A 16,361-nucleotide genomic window follows, 5' to 3' on the forward strand; every position below is an offset into this window, starting at 1 on the left:
TGCTTCTTCTTTTATCGACACCCTTGATGCCACAGGATATTTCCCAAGATAACCCAGTAAGCAATTCAATTAAAGTCTCATCAGTCAAATAGAGAAAGAGACACAAAATGGAGGAGACAAACATAAGCACACTTAACCTCTGCCATATGTAAGGAGAGAGTACTTTGTGAGGAGGTTGTCACTTGTCCATCATGATAATTTGGAACAAAAAGTATGCATCATGCAATTATGAAATACGGAAGAAAACTGTATTTATTATGTTTTGGTAGCACTACCTTCTTTTTTTTAACCAATAAATATTTTTTTCTCGTTCACAACAAAACTGAACAGACAGTGGCATAGTTTTCTATTGATAATACAGGTGAATATCAGCAGTGGATGAACTGATACTGTCAAGTGCTGAGATGATAGCCAACCATGTCAAACCCTACACACATACAGTTCTGATCAATACACAATACTTTCAAAGGTTTTCATTTATTTTCTTTTCCAACTGGCCAAAAAGAGGACACATCTTACCTTCACAGCCTGACTTCTGTCCTCAAATAAAGTTAGCGATATTCCTTTCTCTGTCTTTTGTGTGCTTTCGTTGTTTTTTTTTTTTCACAGCAACATTTGGCGTCATGAGATGCACCACTACATTCCTTTGTTTTGATTTTGGCCAAAAACAGTTCTCCACATGAAAGGTCTCAAAGTGAAATGTGTGTGTGTTAGAGAGAAATGGGTGTGAGAGTGTGTGTGTGTATGTTTGTTAGAGAGAGAGGTGGGGTGGGGGAGCTCTGGCAGCAATGAGAAGAGTCATTATGTGGTACAGTGTGTGCTTGGGAATCAGTGAGGCTCGAGGCTCGGTAAGAGTCCAGTCCCTGGGGGCTTTCGGGGAAAGAAAGTCCTCTTTGCCTGAAATGCGTAGCGTTGGGTCTCCAGATTTTTTTTCTCCAACCAAGTCTGACCAGTCACGGTCGAGTCCGCACTGCGTCAATAACAAAACGAGGGAGGACGCATAGTCCCGCCGTGGGCAGTTCAGAGGTCACAAGCACGATAGGTTTTAGGTAGCCGTGGCGGTGGGTGGTCGTAGGTGAGATGGGACACATGAAGTGGGGGTAATGAGTCCTCGTCTCCCCAGGAGTGGCAGGCTCCTCGGGGTTGGAGCAAATAAACATCTGTGGCGTGGCGTAGAGTCGCACGGCGCGATGTGGCGCCGGTCGCTTCGTCAGACAGGGTTAGCGGCTGAGGGGGAGCTGAGGAAGTGCCATGGCCTGATGGGGGATACCTTGCGACGTCAGAACCGAGAACGGGTGACCTGAGGAAGTGGTTGGGGTGGAACAAGGACACGTGTCAGAGACCCATGACAGACAAGAATGATGGACATGCATCACACACATTTCCATTATGATGTTAGTATAAAAATGTGTTATGTCTTTGACTCTCAATCCAAAATGAAATTAAGATGGAGTCAGGCTCTATTTTGCAATTAGTCAAACAAGCCAAATATATCAAATAACTAGTATTTATATTTGTAAATGACACAAAGACTGAACTCACAGGAAAACACAATGACATCTGGTGTTAGGACTGGTATTAGAATCAGATAGCTCATATATTGCTGTTTTAACATTTCATCTTAAATACTAAGCACAAAATAAGCTTACGATTAGAACCTACAGTATTAAACCTTTAATCAACAGTGCCGTTAGTCCCCCCTCTCCCCACCAACCATGTTCCATGCATCAAAAAGATCTCCACCAAAAAAAAGCCAGATAGTGCCAATTGCAATCAACAGGAGAGACTGGTGTGTGAATGCTCCTTCACTCACTCTCTATGTATCCATGCAGGGCCACCATGCGCGCTCTCTCTGGGCTTCCGAAGGGGGAGTAATGAAGCTCGTCAGGCAGGGAGGGGGGCATCCGCGCCTGGGGGTGACCCTGGGGGGGCCCACTGTGCTGAGGGGTATGCTTTTTATGTCTTGCTCTGCAGTTTTGAAACCAAACCTATAAAAATGCAACATTACCACTGTCACATGACGTGTAATGCAAACTTCCTTGGAAGAAAGTAGGATGGAAGTGCAACTTAAGTACATTGTAGATGTATTTTTTTTAAGCATAATGTGTGTGTGTGTGTGTGTATGTATATACAGTATACATTTTCCCTAAGAGATATTTAAAAGTAATATAATAAACACACTCATGTTGTTCAGATGAGAGACAAAATGAACGAGATAATGACTAATTCAATAATTAATTCAAGAAATTCAGCACATGGCATAATCAAAGCCCACATGCATGTGTGTACATGCGTATATATTACTGCTCTAGACCTATGAGAGCACAAAGCTAGTTCAGTGGATGGTTGCGCTGGGGAGGAATCCCTTTACCTGTATGACGCGCCTACTCAGCCCCGTCATGTCTGCCAGCTTCTGTAAGGTCTGAGCGTCAGGGTTGTTATCCTGTGCAAACTGAGCCTGCATCACCTGGGAGAGGAGAGGGAACATTGTGGGCCATGTTACTAAAAACAATGGTGTGGGGTGTGCTTGTGTTTTGTGTGTGTGTGTGTGTGTGTATGGCAGGGGCGTAGTTTCCTATGGTACGTAATGGAGTATAGACATGACCCTATTAAAAAATGCAAACTAGTCACTGCCAGGTCAATTCCCATAACTAGCATGCTTTTACTGGTTGATGTTTTGCGTGTTTACTGGTTCAGATCTGTACGTTGACTTATCAACTTGATAAATTTGTTGATAAATGTTAGTAACATTGTTATTACACGCATAACCTTTTAATTCCTTATAGGTATCATTTTAATGATTAACTCATTGAGTGTCATATTAACAAAACACTACATGTTCAGAAGAGCCCTACATAGTGCCTTCTGCAATAACGGCGAAGAAGTATGGCCGTTTGGAGAGGGATTAAGCATCTGCTGGAAAACCCCAACTGTCTAACACTCCCACTGGCTGCACCACCGGCACAAGAGTGTTTGATGTGAGAACAAAGGCTAAAAGGCAGGCCGTGGTGCTGGGTTTGAATTTTTATGGATGGTGCGCGTGAGAGTTTTGATAACAGATGGAGTCGACCGCAACAATCGCAGGCAGTCATTTACTGCCCCGCCGCCCATGAGTGACGCACCTGAAGTTGCTCTGCCGTGAAAGAGGTACGCGCTCTTTTGGCTGGCTTTGGTTGGCTGTCCTGCTCGGATGGTACCGCCCCCTCCAGAGTGAGTCCGCTGCCTGAGAGAAAAAGAAAAAAAAAGAGAGAGAGAGATGGTTATGGATGTTAATGCACAATCTAAACGCAGGAGTTTAAATAGCATGTACTAAGAGAGTGTCTTACATTCATCACATTCCTTACACTAGGAGCACGCAAATAGAACTACAAGTGATATGAATCACGAGAGGATAATTTCATTTCAATGCTTACTTGTATATTCATTTCACCAGAACAGAGAATGATGTAGCACTTAAAGGGCCCCAACGTACATGACAGACAAACAGAGTGCAAAGTCTGAAGTCTATTTGAAGTTCATTTATTAAGGAGGCAAAATGTATTAGCTAATTTGTTGCTAATGCTAATTCAATACCATGAGCAAGATCAGTGGGTCAGCTCAGAATAAATGCCACACAATAACTCAATTACAGTATTTGCCCGTTGCTTGAACACATTTTGCAAAAATTCGCTCACTGTGCCAAAACTCTACACACAAGTAAACATAACGCAACACTAGGAAATATACCTTTCACATCCATGTCAAATTGAAACTCTACCATCAGTACCTAAACTCTGCTATCAACAATCCTTTGTCAAACAAATGAACACACTTGCATCATTAAGCATACACTTTCAGATCAGGAGGAACATACTAGTCTACTTTATATAAAACACCTTGCTTAAATACATTTCGCCAAACTTCGCTCATTGTGCCAAAACTCTACACACAAGTACAACATGACACAACACTGGGATATATACCATTCACATCACCATTTACAATGGCTAAACTGAGGGCTTTTTGAGATTTCATTTTTGAACGAAGTGTCATATGTATGACATAGAGAGTAGTATGCAAGAGTGTCACATAAAGTAAAGAGTAAGTGTGTTGCAGAATTGCAACTTTTGTTTAAGGTATAGGTACATGTGTTTGAGATATGGCAACAAAACTTCAAATTGTGTTACTTTAGTCTAAGCGTGGGTCTAGTGTTCAGGCAACGAGCAAAAACTGGCTAAGTCAAATTAAGTTAACTGACAGACTTTCCCAGTCATTTAAACTAGGGCCAAAACGGTCTCTCACTGAGTGTTACATGTTACAATCAGTGCTGACATCCACCTGAGACCTCCAGGGGATTTGCTATTAAACAGTGTGAGAGACAGGGCAGCTCCCTCACCGGTCTCGGCGGCGCGCTTGAGGTTTTCCACCATGGTGTCGTAGTGGATCCGACAGAGCACCTTCTCCTCCACCAGGCCAAATTCTTCGCCCGTGGACAGCTGCCTCTTGCAGGAGAAGCAGGCGAAGCAGGCCAGGTGGTAGGCATTGCCCCTGGCACGCCGCACCCAGTCGCTGGCGTAGATCTGCCGACCACACCGGGCACACTTCGTACCAAACCTACTGTGAGAGAAAGAAAGAGGCCACAGGGCATCAATGCTCAACTGCGGAGGAATATCCGCAACATACAGAAGAGAATTCTCTAGGCAGTATGCAAAACAGACAAGATATGGATCATATCTTTATACACGCACAATAGACTTTAAACAAATGTACTAAAATTATCATTTACATAGCTGAAATACATTATATTATAAGTAGTGCAATTACAACACATTTCATGAACAAAGTGCAATTTCAAATAAAATGAATTGTATACTACTACAAATTTGAGAGCATAATTATCTCTGAATGAAGTTATTTTTTCCCCCGGATATGCATGGCAGGCACTGAAAGCGTTCACCCTTTTCAGATTCAAAGCAAAGCTAGTCATCAGAGAATAATGCCGAACTTTAGACATAGCATGCAATATCCCTGTTCACTGCTTTACAGAGATGCTATAAATAGCCTTAGACCACCAATGTTTTTACAGGTGGGATGTGCATAATTCAGAAATTTCTCACAAACTGTGGAGCAATAACCACATGCCATCCTGACTATTCATCATTGATACTTTTTTTAAATTTATATCACTCTCATAACGATTCTGCCTTGTGCCCATGGCATGTTTATTTCCCTGTGTGGCTGAGACTGCTTCCAAGACACACCGGTTCTCTGAAACGGATAGTTTGGGGGAACAGCTTTTAGAGTGTATTTCACCATCAATAACACATCAGAGCCTTACACTTTACTTCATGCACCTTTCACTTAGCATATGGCCAAAAACATCCACAGTCTTTCCATAAATAAATCCAGTTATCTGAAATCCACAAGATATACAGGCTACTTTGTATGGCCTCAGTCAATTGCAAAGTAAATTGCAATGACTAAAAAGCAGGCTTAACAAATTATTTGTCTGAATATAAGGACTTTAATTGCAACAGATCAACATCCTTAGAATTGACAATAATGGCGTATATTAAGAGATATTTTAGGTTAGGCAGTATGCTGTTCTTGGTAACAAATATGTGACAGGGGTCTGATCTGAGGACTCCCCAGGATGCAATCAAGTTGAATTCATCAGGACACATGGGTTTTCCTTCATGCTGTTTCACTTATGCAAATCATATGCAGAGCAGACGTAATACAATTATGAGGAATTGTATTATTTTATGATTGCAACACATTCAACGCTTTGATTTAAGTAGTCAGATAGCTTATCTATCAAGTTGCACCTCATCGAAATAGCAACTGTGAACACCATCAAACCCTAGCGTTTTCAAAAAAACAGTAGAGACAGAGAATCTCACCAAGGCGATACACCCAGTGTGCTTTGCTTTTTTTTTTACAGTAGTTTAAAATCTCTATAAAAACTGCTTACAGCACAAAAAGCATGATAATACTATACACACTTAAATATCTTAACCATTATTCTGTCTTGTGTGCAGTGTGGAGTGCACAAAATCTCCATTAAGCTCCTGCAAACCATTGCGAAGCTCTCTGTGTACTCTGCTAATCACACTCTGACAAATGTCAGTCCAAAGCGGGAATACAGCATATGAGTAATGATGCATTTCAGAAGGATTGTTTAGAGAGAAACGTTGTGGAACAGCTCCGTAATCTTTTGCCGCAGCCTGTCTGCCACAAAATCCCAACCAGAGAGAGAGAGAGAGAGTGTGTGGGGGAAAACTCGACAGAAAAGGGGGATTTTTGTTTCTTCTTAAGGCTCGACTTCAGTGCGTGTCTGATTGTGCCCCCGTGCTCGAAAACCTGGTGTTTATTCTGGATTTACTTCTGTCCCACAGCCCTGCAATACTCCTGGGGGGGGGGGGGGGGGGGATATGTGTGTGTGTGCGCACGTTTGAGAGAGAGAGAGAGAGGGAGAGAGAGAGAGAGAGAGAGAGAGCCCGAGTGGGAGAGAGGGGTGGGGGTCCTGCCCACAAAGCGTTTCTCCAGTCCTGGGGTAATTCACCTACAGTCCAGAAGAATGGCTTTCAAGAAGTACATAATTTGCAGATTAATTTTGATATGCTCTGGGAATTCTGTAATCCCATGTAAATCTGTTCTGAGAGAGAGGCTGTTTGATCCGGGTATTTGTGTGGACTGTAGCGCACTGTACCGACAGAAGCTAGATGTGTAGGCCTATACAGACCAGCTGGGCAGGTAGCCTACTACTCAGATTGTCAGATTAAGCCACCTTAGCCATTTTTGAACCACAAGTCCGTTAGGATCTGATATCCATTTCCATGTGCACTATATGAACATGTAAGAGATAAATTCCCATGTAGTATCGCAAGGACCAATATATCAAATAACCCATATAAATTCAAACTCAGCTCCTTGAGAAATACTCATATATATATATTATACTGTATATTTAATTATGGAGCTATATAATAGGACTGTTTTGAATTCAATACATAAGCCTACACATAAATACACAAGCATTAATTTCAAAGACTAACATCCAAAAAACAAACAATAACAATTAAAAGTTTTCCAAGCCTTAGCAGACCTCTTTAAATAAATCAGCAACAACCAACCTTTGCAGCTGTACGCAAAATACAGAAAATAAGAAAGAAGAAAGAAGGCACGAGACAGAGATAGATAGATAGAAATGGAGAGAGAGAGAGGCCTAGTGAAAGCGAGAAGGGAAAAGAAGGAGAAGAACTGAACAAGCGAGAGAAAACCTCATCAGTGTGCCTCGGAGGCTTGATGAAAGAGTCTGGGTTACAGTGCTCATCATTTCCATCACCAACCCCCTCCTCTCTCTCTCTCTCTCTCTCTCTCTCTCTCTCTCTCTCTCTCTCTGTGTCTCCTTCCCTCTTATTCCCTCTCTCTCTCTCTCTCTCTCTTCTCTCTCTCTTCTCTCTCTCTCCTCTCTCTCTCCTCTGCCAGTCTGAGCACCATGCAAGTCCGCTCAGGTTACCGTGTCAGCATCCCAGGGTACCTCTGATTAGCAGTGCTTTGCAACTTCCTGTGTGGCCGGCCAGACTCTAGAATCCATAACCATTCCCCGCCCCCCCCCCCCTCTTCTCTTGCCTAACAAGGTTTTAGCTACAGCACTGACTCGTTTGCTTCAGGTGCCCCCCACAACCTCCTCCAACTCGCCAAAACAGAGTAAACTTGCTTTGATTTCCTGCAATTATGGCCCATTAGGTCAACTGTCAGTCTAAAGAGAGACGGGAGATTGACAGAAATGAGACTCTTTCTGTCCAAAGACACATACAGAATTCCATCCAGTGCACACATCGGTGGGTTAAAATGTCCTCTGGACTCCAATCTGTATTGCTGTATAAGCCAGATTTTCTATAGATGCTTATACGATGTTTCATACAACGTACATTAAAAAGAGGGTATCTTCTTAATATATGCATCTTTTTAAAAAAAATCTTTTTTCCTGATATAACACAAGCAACAGTGATAGTGGCTCAACAGTTTCGTATGCATGTATATGTTAGAACTTCTAATCGTATTCAGCCTGGTGGCGTATCTCCTGTTAATGATGTGCTGAGAAACTGCTTGCCATTCCAAACAATGTGAATAAATGTCATCATTTCTTAGGCATCATGATTCCACGAATTCAAACGTCACAAATGAGTACCTCTTAGATAACCTTTTTTCTTCTTTACACTTTGCTCTCTGATCAATCAGATGTGTAGAACTCGGCCCAATGTTACCATTTACTAAACATTAAATCCAGTCGCAACAACACAGACACTGACAATCTTCTGCCTTTACTATCTGCATTGTGGCTCTACACATAAAACGTGCATAAAACGTTAAATGAGATGTGCAAGCTGAGCATACCCTTAACATTTCTATTCTAATAAAAACATTACTCCATTGAAAATCATTTTTAAATTTCATCTAGTGTGGAAAGGCTGAAAGCAATATGGACCTCAAGATGGATGGAGATACAACCCAGTTTACTGACTTTCCCCATCTGACTCGGAGACTTGTGAACCTCAGCCTCAGTCATAATGAGAGCTGTGTTAATAAACAAGTGAGTCAATGCGATAAAAGGGGCCAGGAGTTTACAACCGGGAAGATGGAGAGAAAGAGAAAGAGAGAGAAGAGAGAGAGAGAGAGAGAGAGAGAGAGAGAGAGAGAGAGAGAGAGAGAGAGAGAGAGAGAGACGCCCCCATCCCTCCATCACACCCAGCAGAGTGCCCAAGCACCACAGGAGACTCGGCACACATGCAGCTTGCAGGCCATCCGCTCCCTCAGGCTGAAGACAACCGCGCTGAGAGACGGCGCTGACAACCCAGAATAACAATCAGCCTCGAACTGCGGACGCTTAGAAACCTCAGCCGCTGGACACTGCCTGAGCCATAGACAGACACCAAACTCGCCCTCCCTTTCTCTATACATCTCTCTCTCCCTCCCTTTCTCTCTCTACATCTCTCTCTCTCTCTCCCTCTCCCTTTCTCTTTCTACATCTTTCTCTCTCTATAAATCTCGTTCTCTCTCCTGACCTCAAGAGCAACACTGTCCTCCAGGCCTTAGGACCATCTTGTCTGGCTCGTGCTCTCTCCCTCTATCACACACACACACCACTCCTAGCAGCCAGCTCTTTGAGCTCTCCCCCGCATCCTGTTTTAAGGAGTGGGCAAAGAAGAGGAGAGTGAAGGGGAGCCGAGCTGGGCCACTCGCGTCTCTCTCCCTCCCTCTCTCCCCTCTGGTCTGGCCAGGGCTCAGGTGTTGCTTTCCCTTCCACAGGCTGCCGCAAAAGAGAGCGAGAGAGAGAGAGAGAGAGAGAGAGAGAGAGAGAGAGAGAGCGAGAGAGAGCGCCCTGGCTCGCTCTCAACCTTGAAGCTATTACAGCCCCCCTTTGCCCTTGTCTACATGAATGCATTACACAGTCAATCACAGTTTTGCCTATAGTACAGTTCCCATGATGGCACGAGACCCTACATTGGTCAAAAAAAATATTACAAGAGCTACACTGTATAAAGGCAGGTTTTAGAGGTTTTCTTAAAAAGCTCAGTGTTGCTGGAAATGTATTTCAAAATACGATGGAACCAGCAATTTGACTCACAGGGCAGTACTTTTTGGTGGAGAATTAGTTAAAAAAAAAAAAAAAATGGGGAAAAATAAAAAGAGCTTGCTTGGTTCTAAAAGTTGTCGAACATGAATACAATTTGGCGCAAAAATGTGTGTTTTTGAATTCATATATGGTGTCTATCTGTAGCTGTATGCTAGCAGAGGAAGGAACTATATTCCATAATTGTAAAAACACAAATTCTGGAGTAAAAAAAATGTATATCCTCTTATAAAAGTAATAATGAAGTTGTGGTACTAAGTACAACAAACATATTGTGTTTCTATAATCGGTTTTGTCATTTTTAAATAATGAAACTATACCTTAACTTACCACATGGGTATGCTTAATGAGGAAAACAACTGTAATATCTTACAATCAATAATTATATAATATATGATAAACTGAACTGTACACAAACCCTTTCAAAAACACTTCTGTAACTATATCTCCGAGTGCCCTGAGTGATCTAATTGAAGATATTGTAAATCAAAATCAATTCAATTTGATAGCAGCTGAGCCGTCAGAGTGCATCCCACAGCCACTTGCTGGTGTTCACACTCACGCCATGTCGACTATTTCAGCTGACACTTATTCTCCAAGGCTGCTTTGATCAATCTAATAAATGGATGTCTGGGACCAATGGGTAACGAGCTGATGTTACCATCCAAACAGTCTCGCTGTCCCTTTGAGAAGCTGGCCTTTGATAACACATCTTGTGAAGCATCACTTCAGCTTATTGGCCTAACACGGAAAACAAACGTTCTCCTAAAAATCAGAGTATTGACTTTAAAGAACCAGTCACTTCACATTGACAGGGCGAATGAACAGTGAAGGCTGGCCAATTCGCGAGCGATTCTATTCAGGGGCTGTGATGAGTGCTTTGCAATCATGAGCCACTGTAGCCCCCACATCCTGAATGAGATTTCACAGCTTTGCTGTCTCGTAGCAGTCCCACTCGCCACCCTCCACAGAACATAATGCCATGTGTAGGTTTGGCAGAAGCAAAATGTTTTTCTAAGGGGTTAGGTTTTATTGGGTTTCAATCAAATGTAGGCCATTCCTTGGTTATCTTTAACAAAATAATAATTTCAAAGTCAATTTACAGTGGTAGTGACAATTATGTTTCTTTGAAGTGTTCTATTTTTTAAATCATGATTGATGTTTTTGAAAGAATAGAAGACAATAGTAAAGTCTATTTGTTTTGTCCTGTTATCATTACTATCACCACCAGAGTTTGCATAACTTGCAAACTACACCGGAAAAGATATCACTGCTGCTTGGAGATTGCTTGGTCATTTTAAATGTCTTTGAAGGCGACCCTACAGAGGTGATTAGCCTACACATAAGGGTCCTTTATCGTAATGTTGTCTGAAAAATATCACTTAAATTTGCAGTGCAAAGTAATACAAAGTAGGCCAATTTAGTTTGAACCGAATTTTCCAAAAAATATTTTGGTGTTTACAATCAATTGAGAGTAAATCGCACATACAATATTATAGCTTAATATTGTTATGTTTTCATCATTTGTTCTTTCAAATAGCCTATGAAAGTGAAGCTTATTTGATTACAGACTCAAAGTTCTTCACATTATAAATGTAATGGGCCTGTAATAGATATTGGCTAAAAAAATATTCGATATTGCACATTTGTGTATTTGACTTGGGCACAAAAGACCACGTGCTGACGTTTGATATTTATGAAAATTAAGTTGGGAAATAAGGAAACTAGTATATATAGCGTAAAACATCGGTGATTCCGGGTGACATAAAAACAAGCGTTCACAGACACTGACCCCAATAATGAAAGCAAAGTGAAAAACTTACCCTACCTGAAATAATCCATTTTACAGAAGATTTCTTTGTTTTTGATGTAGCAGCTGCTGTGTTGACGCAATGACGTCCTGCAGACGGAACATTCCAGACACCTTACATGCCAAATTAAGTTATTCACCTGAAAAGAATAAAATTGTCACACAGGTATAAATTGATCGTATAAAATAAATAAATAATTCTATATATATATAAAACAAAAACCACCATAAAAGCCTACCCAAGCTACAACGTAAGATACCTTACTTAAAAGTATAACCACCCATAATAGGGCCGATAATAATTGATAAAAATCTAAAATTGCCATTAGAGAATTGGCTATACAGAATAATAGGTTATACAGTTAACTGACAACATTTTGCGCAAAACATTTTGGGCCTATCACATTGACAACGCAACGTAGCGCAGGCTACAGCACAGTCAATGCAGCACACATGTATTTTTTAACAGGTTATTCATCAACGTATCAGTTGACTTTATACTTTAATAAGAACACCCTCGCATGTCTTGACATAAAATATGGTTACGAGTATTTCCTGGAATATAGCACCCTGTGGACTGCAATAGTCTAAACAACAAACCCGTCAGCTTATTCGTTTAAACAAAAATATATTTGTGGTGTTTGTTTCAATGAGAGGTGTTCTAACAACAGCATCTTCAAAAAATGTATCGTTGTCAAACTTCAGTTGACTTTCTCCCATTTGACATGTCAAGGACAAAGTACTGCCCTGCATTTTCCCTTCAGAAAGACTGCGCAGAGCACAATTACTTTCCAGCTTTTAAACAGTCATTAATACAAAACAATGACTTCTTGCCGGATAGGGAGTCTCGACGTGTCATATTGTTGAGATAAGGTAGATCCCACATGTCTCGTGTGAGTTAGTTTCCCTCTTAGATAAACAAATAGCAAATAGATAGCGAACTCATAATCATCACCGTTAAGTAGCACACACTTCCTGCAAAACACACCCGCTTGTTTAACTTTTCAGCACGCGACTGCACGCGAGTCAGGAACTGGTGTAAATAGCAACATCTGAATAAACGGTATACAATGCCAAATTGTCTTACTTAGTAAATTCTATATTGTTACTGTTACAGACACGGCATTGAATTTTAGCGTGCGTAAAATGACTTTTTTTAGGCGAATGGATGATGCGTCGCGCGTCCGTTCCAACCTGCACTTACCTTGAGCAGATATCTGTCTAGAATCTCCAGCCCGCAGCTTGCGCACACGTTCTTCCCCGTGGACGGCACGGAGGAGGAGGAGGAGGATATGGGCGAGCAGACGGACGGTGTTGACGGAGGACTTGGAGATGAACGTGGGTCATCTTTTTCCATATTCGATCTGTGCGATTCTCCGTCGGAATGTGACTGCAATTTAAATATTGTGGCAATTCTTTACAGGTCAAATAGCCCCTCGATAACCTTGTACATCATAAATGTGTCCCTACCCGTCTGAATCTAAATTAAGATTATATTCTACTAACAAACACCAATGATCTGAGGAGACCTTGTGGACGACAAAAGGCCAATTGCTGTGACAATTCCGACTCATTTTAGACAATACACTAATCACAGTTTGTTTCCTAAAAGGCGAGCAGACGTGAAGCCTTTCCTCAAATACATGCAGTAGAGATGAAAATACTTGTAGGCCTATTAACGACTGCATAAACTAACGTACAACCGAATCAACATTTTTAAAAGTAACAACAAAGTTTTACAAACTACCTACCATTGTGTGTCCGTGTTTTGAGTCCACACAGCGTGTTGATCTCGGTGTAGTCTGTGAGTCTGGAGAAATCACCTACAAGACAGGATTCATCGGCAAAGTGTCAACACACAGCTCCATCGCAAGAAACATTAGCCTTCCAAACCCCTCCAGCATCATGGACTAGCCTATATAAGAGCCCAAAACAATGAAAACGGATTTAAACTGTGCATTTAAAACCTCGTAACAAAAGCCCCACTTCTAATGAAGCGATTTAAATTTGGATAGATTTTTCCTCACACTTAACCCGTGCCTCTTAAAGTAATCGTATTTTCCTCGCCATCCAGGCAGCTGAAAAAAAAAACTACCTGCAATTACAAATAGCTTGAAATGCTCACCATAAGAGGGATCCGGAGTGTCAATTTCAACTGTCAATCAGAAAAGGCAACGAGCCACCCAAAGAATTGCAAATTTGATTTTTAATGGCAGTAATTAAAATCTAATTTTTCTCTGCAGACTTGGCATGTGAAGAGGGTGGACTACAAATCACAGTATTCATAATAGCGACGTTTTACACGGCTTGCAGATGATCTTTGTACACAACTACTGTGATTCTCATGACATCACTTTAAAGACGAAAAACATGACAAGCTTCCAGCTCTGGAATCAGCATGAAGACAATGCGTTAGGTTAAAGTGAAACAACATCTAAAACGATGTGCATTTCTTAGCAATACCACAGCAGATAAACAATATATGACTGTTTTAGCACACTTTCAGGTTATGATTGTAGCAATGACTAGCTTACAGCTATGAATGCCTACGCGGTTGTGTTGAAAGTGGTAACCATACTCTATCGATATTTTTTCATGAAATAGCCTACCAATATCTACACATAATTGTTACCTGTTTAGTGGGAATTCCTTCGGATAGAAATTGATTTCCCTCTGATAGAGGGGCCAAAATCTCATTTTTCCAATACATGAAAAAGGCCCAGTAAAAACGATAGTCGCTTATGGTATGGTAGTTTATCAAACGCTGAAGTCGACTCCCTTTCACGCGACGCTACTGATTTACTCACGGAAACCACCATGCGTAATCCTCCGCACGAAGCATCTTTGTTTAGCTACGCGGTTATATTGTTTGGAACTCGAATCTCTCTTTCGTACTCTGTGTCAAGCACGGCAACCTCTCGATATTTAGGCTACTCGATGTAAAAAGTGAGATACTCCGCCATAAGCACCGCTAGACTTGTATGAGCAGAAGCGAAGACGGCCAAGTGTATGCTGTTCCTCGGGGCGCCTTATTTAGAACTGTTAGTCAAATTCTTCCTTCCACTTTTTTCCCTCTTTTGGGATGGAATTGCTGACTACAGGAAGTAGATGAAATTGAGGGGCTGGCAGGTCTGCTCCCAATCTGCTCATAGGAGCGTGAGTTGGTCAGGACGTTGCCTACCTTCCCTCTGCGCAACTGTAGTGAAAGTTCAGTCGCGCGCCCCGTGAATCAGGGGGAGGGCAAACTTATTGCACGAGGCACTGGCTTATGGTTACGACTTCAACAGCTAGAGTAAGGACTTCAATATGGAGGTGCGGCACACGGTATCTTGAGATATAATACAACTTTTCAGCGTAGACTTGCCCTTAATTCACTTGCGTTATAGTCTATATGCTAAGGAGTGCAATTACTGAACCTAGTCTACGGGGAGGGAGGGGAGACTGAAAAACGACGCTATATTTGGATTAATATGAAAGTAAGGAACATTTCCTACACAGGCTTAAATAAATCTTACAAAACGCAGTGGATTTTTTTGACAAACAGAAAATAATCTTGGGAAAGATATCGTGCGGGCCTATTATGCACAACACGTTTGGAAATAAGGGAATATAACCGAGTCTTTAACAAAACAAACAAAAAACACCCAATATCTTCTATGCAGACAGTCAGCTATGTCAGTTTGCATCAACTGGAAGCTGTACAATTTTGACATTGTCTGGATTATTGAGGCTAACAAACGTCAAAAATTTGGGCCGTATTAGGCCTAAACCCATACCTTCCTGTTTGTGTTGAAATACACATATCCAAAGTCCGTAGTGGCCTAAATAAATTCACGATTATTTTCCTGCTGATTAGCTATTGCCAAATGTTTTATAATTATGTTGCAATTAATTAATATGATTATTGTTTTCCATGCAATTAGCTTATGATAGGCTGCCTCTAGTTATTGTGCGTCAAGGCTTTGCATTACCATCGGTTTGCAGTCTACGGTATATTATTCAAACTCCCATTTTTTTCTAGATAGAACAAAAAAGAAAACACTTACTCTACACCATATGTGCATTAAATATTTAGCCTAACTAACGGTGATTAAGCCTAACATTAAGGTCAATCAGTTCAGTATTTATCTTTCGATTAACACACCAACATAGGGCCATGTGAGTGTATTACCCTATGGTCAATAGCAGACCATTTTAAACTCCGTTTAATCGCTGTAAACTCATGAAATCCCTGGTAAAGCGTAGACTATAAAGGCTTTTTTTCAGCGATGTTTATGTAGCCTATTTTAATCAACATTTCCCAAATACATTTTTTTAGTTTGTTATATTTTTAGCTAGGCCATTTGATTAAATGGCTTCAATTATTGTCGCTATGCTATAGGATACACACATTAGACAAGTGTAGCAATACTTAACGGTAGACAGCCCATAAATGAGACTCATGAAAACTCATTTTGAAGCAAAAATAATATTAGAGGTCTAAGGAAGGTTACTGAAAATGGCCAAATCAAATTGGTGGTTGATTCAATGTTAAAATCACTGCAGTTTTGCAGCCGAGAGCAGTTCATGGTTGGCTATTATCCCACGGAGCTTTATGGTAGCCTATTCTAGTCCTTATGGTCAGAACAGCATTTTCTCTCATTGTATCATTTTTAGGTGGTGATCCAAAACTGAGAAGAATTACTCTTGCAGACCACACTCACACAGGTAGGCTATCGACTCGAGTATTCTATTGAGGTGGCATGTCCATGAACCTGTACTGGGTGGAGCTTCCATCAGCGTCACATTAGTAAACCACACACTACAGGACCGTGCACTGCAAAAACCTTCGATAGCGACATCCTCTGCAAATATCTTTGGGCACAAACGGCGTGCCACCTCCCGATATTCTTCTTCAATAGGAAAATAAGAAGAAAAAAGCAGTCTAAGAAA

At 41.3% G+C, this 16,361-nt stretch overlaps 1 protein-coding gene across 4 annotated transcripts; it reads right to left on the reverse strand.

Annotated features, from left to right (window-relative positions):
- Positions 1 to 127: 127 nt before the first annotated feature.
- On the reverse strand, positions 128 to 14,653 carry lhx6a (LIM homeobox 6a). 4 transcript variants are annotated; one of them, XM_062554953.1, is made up of 9 exons: positions 14,611 to 14,653; positions 13,181 to 13,252; positions 12,634 to 12,819; positions 11,448 to 11,569; positions 4,376 to 4,596; positions 3,123 to 3,223; positions 2,372 to 2,467; positions 1,814 to 1,988; positions 128 to 1,300 (listed from the first exon to the last, which is right to left on the reverse strand). In XM_062554953.1, exons 2-9 carry the CDS (start codon positions 13,181 to 13,183, stop codon positions 1,221 to 1,223), a joined length of 984 nt encoding a protein of 327 aa, XP_062410937.1. In that variant the 5' UTR covers positions 13,184 to 13,252; positions 14,611 to 14,653; the 3' UTR covers positions 128 to 1,220. The 4 variants fall into 4 exon arrangements, with proteins under 4 accessions (XP_062410937.1, XP_062410936.1, XP_062410935.1 ...); XM_062554952.1 differs by lacking the exon at positions 14,611 to 14,653 and adding an exon at positions 14,062 to 14,604 and having other exon boundaries at positions 4,376 to 4,593; XM_062554951.1 differs by lacking the exon at positions 14,611 to 14,653 and adding an exon at positions 14,062 to 14,604.
- Positions 14,654 to 16,361: the final 1,708 nt, after the last annotated feature.

This window comes from Sardina pilchardus, chromosome 14 (genome assembly GCF_963854185.1).
Source record: "Sardina pilchardus chromosome 14, fSarPil1.1, whole genome shotgun sequence".
Lineage (NCBI taxonomy): Eukaryota > Metazoa > Chordata > Actinopteri > Clupeiformes > Clupeidae > Sardina > Sardina pilchardus.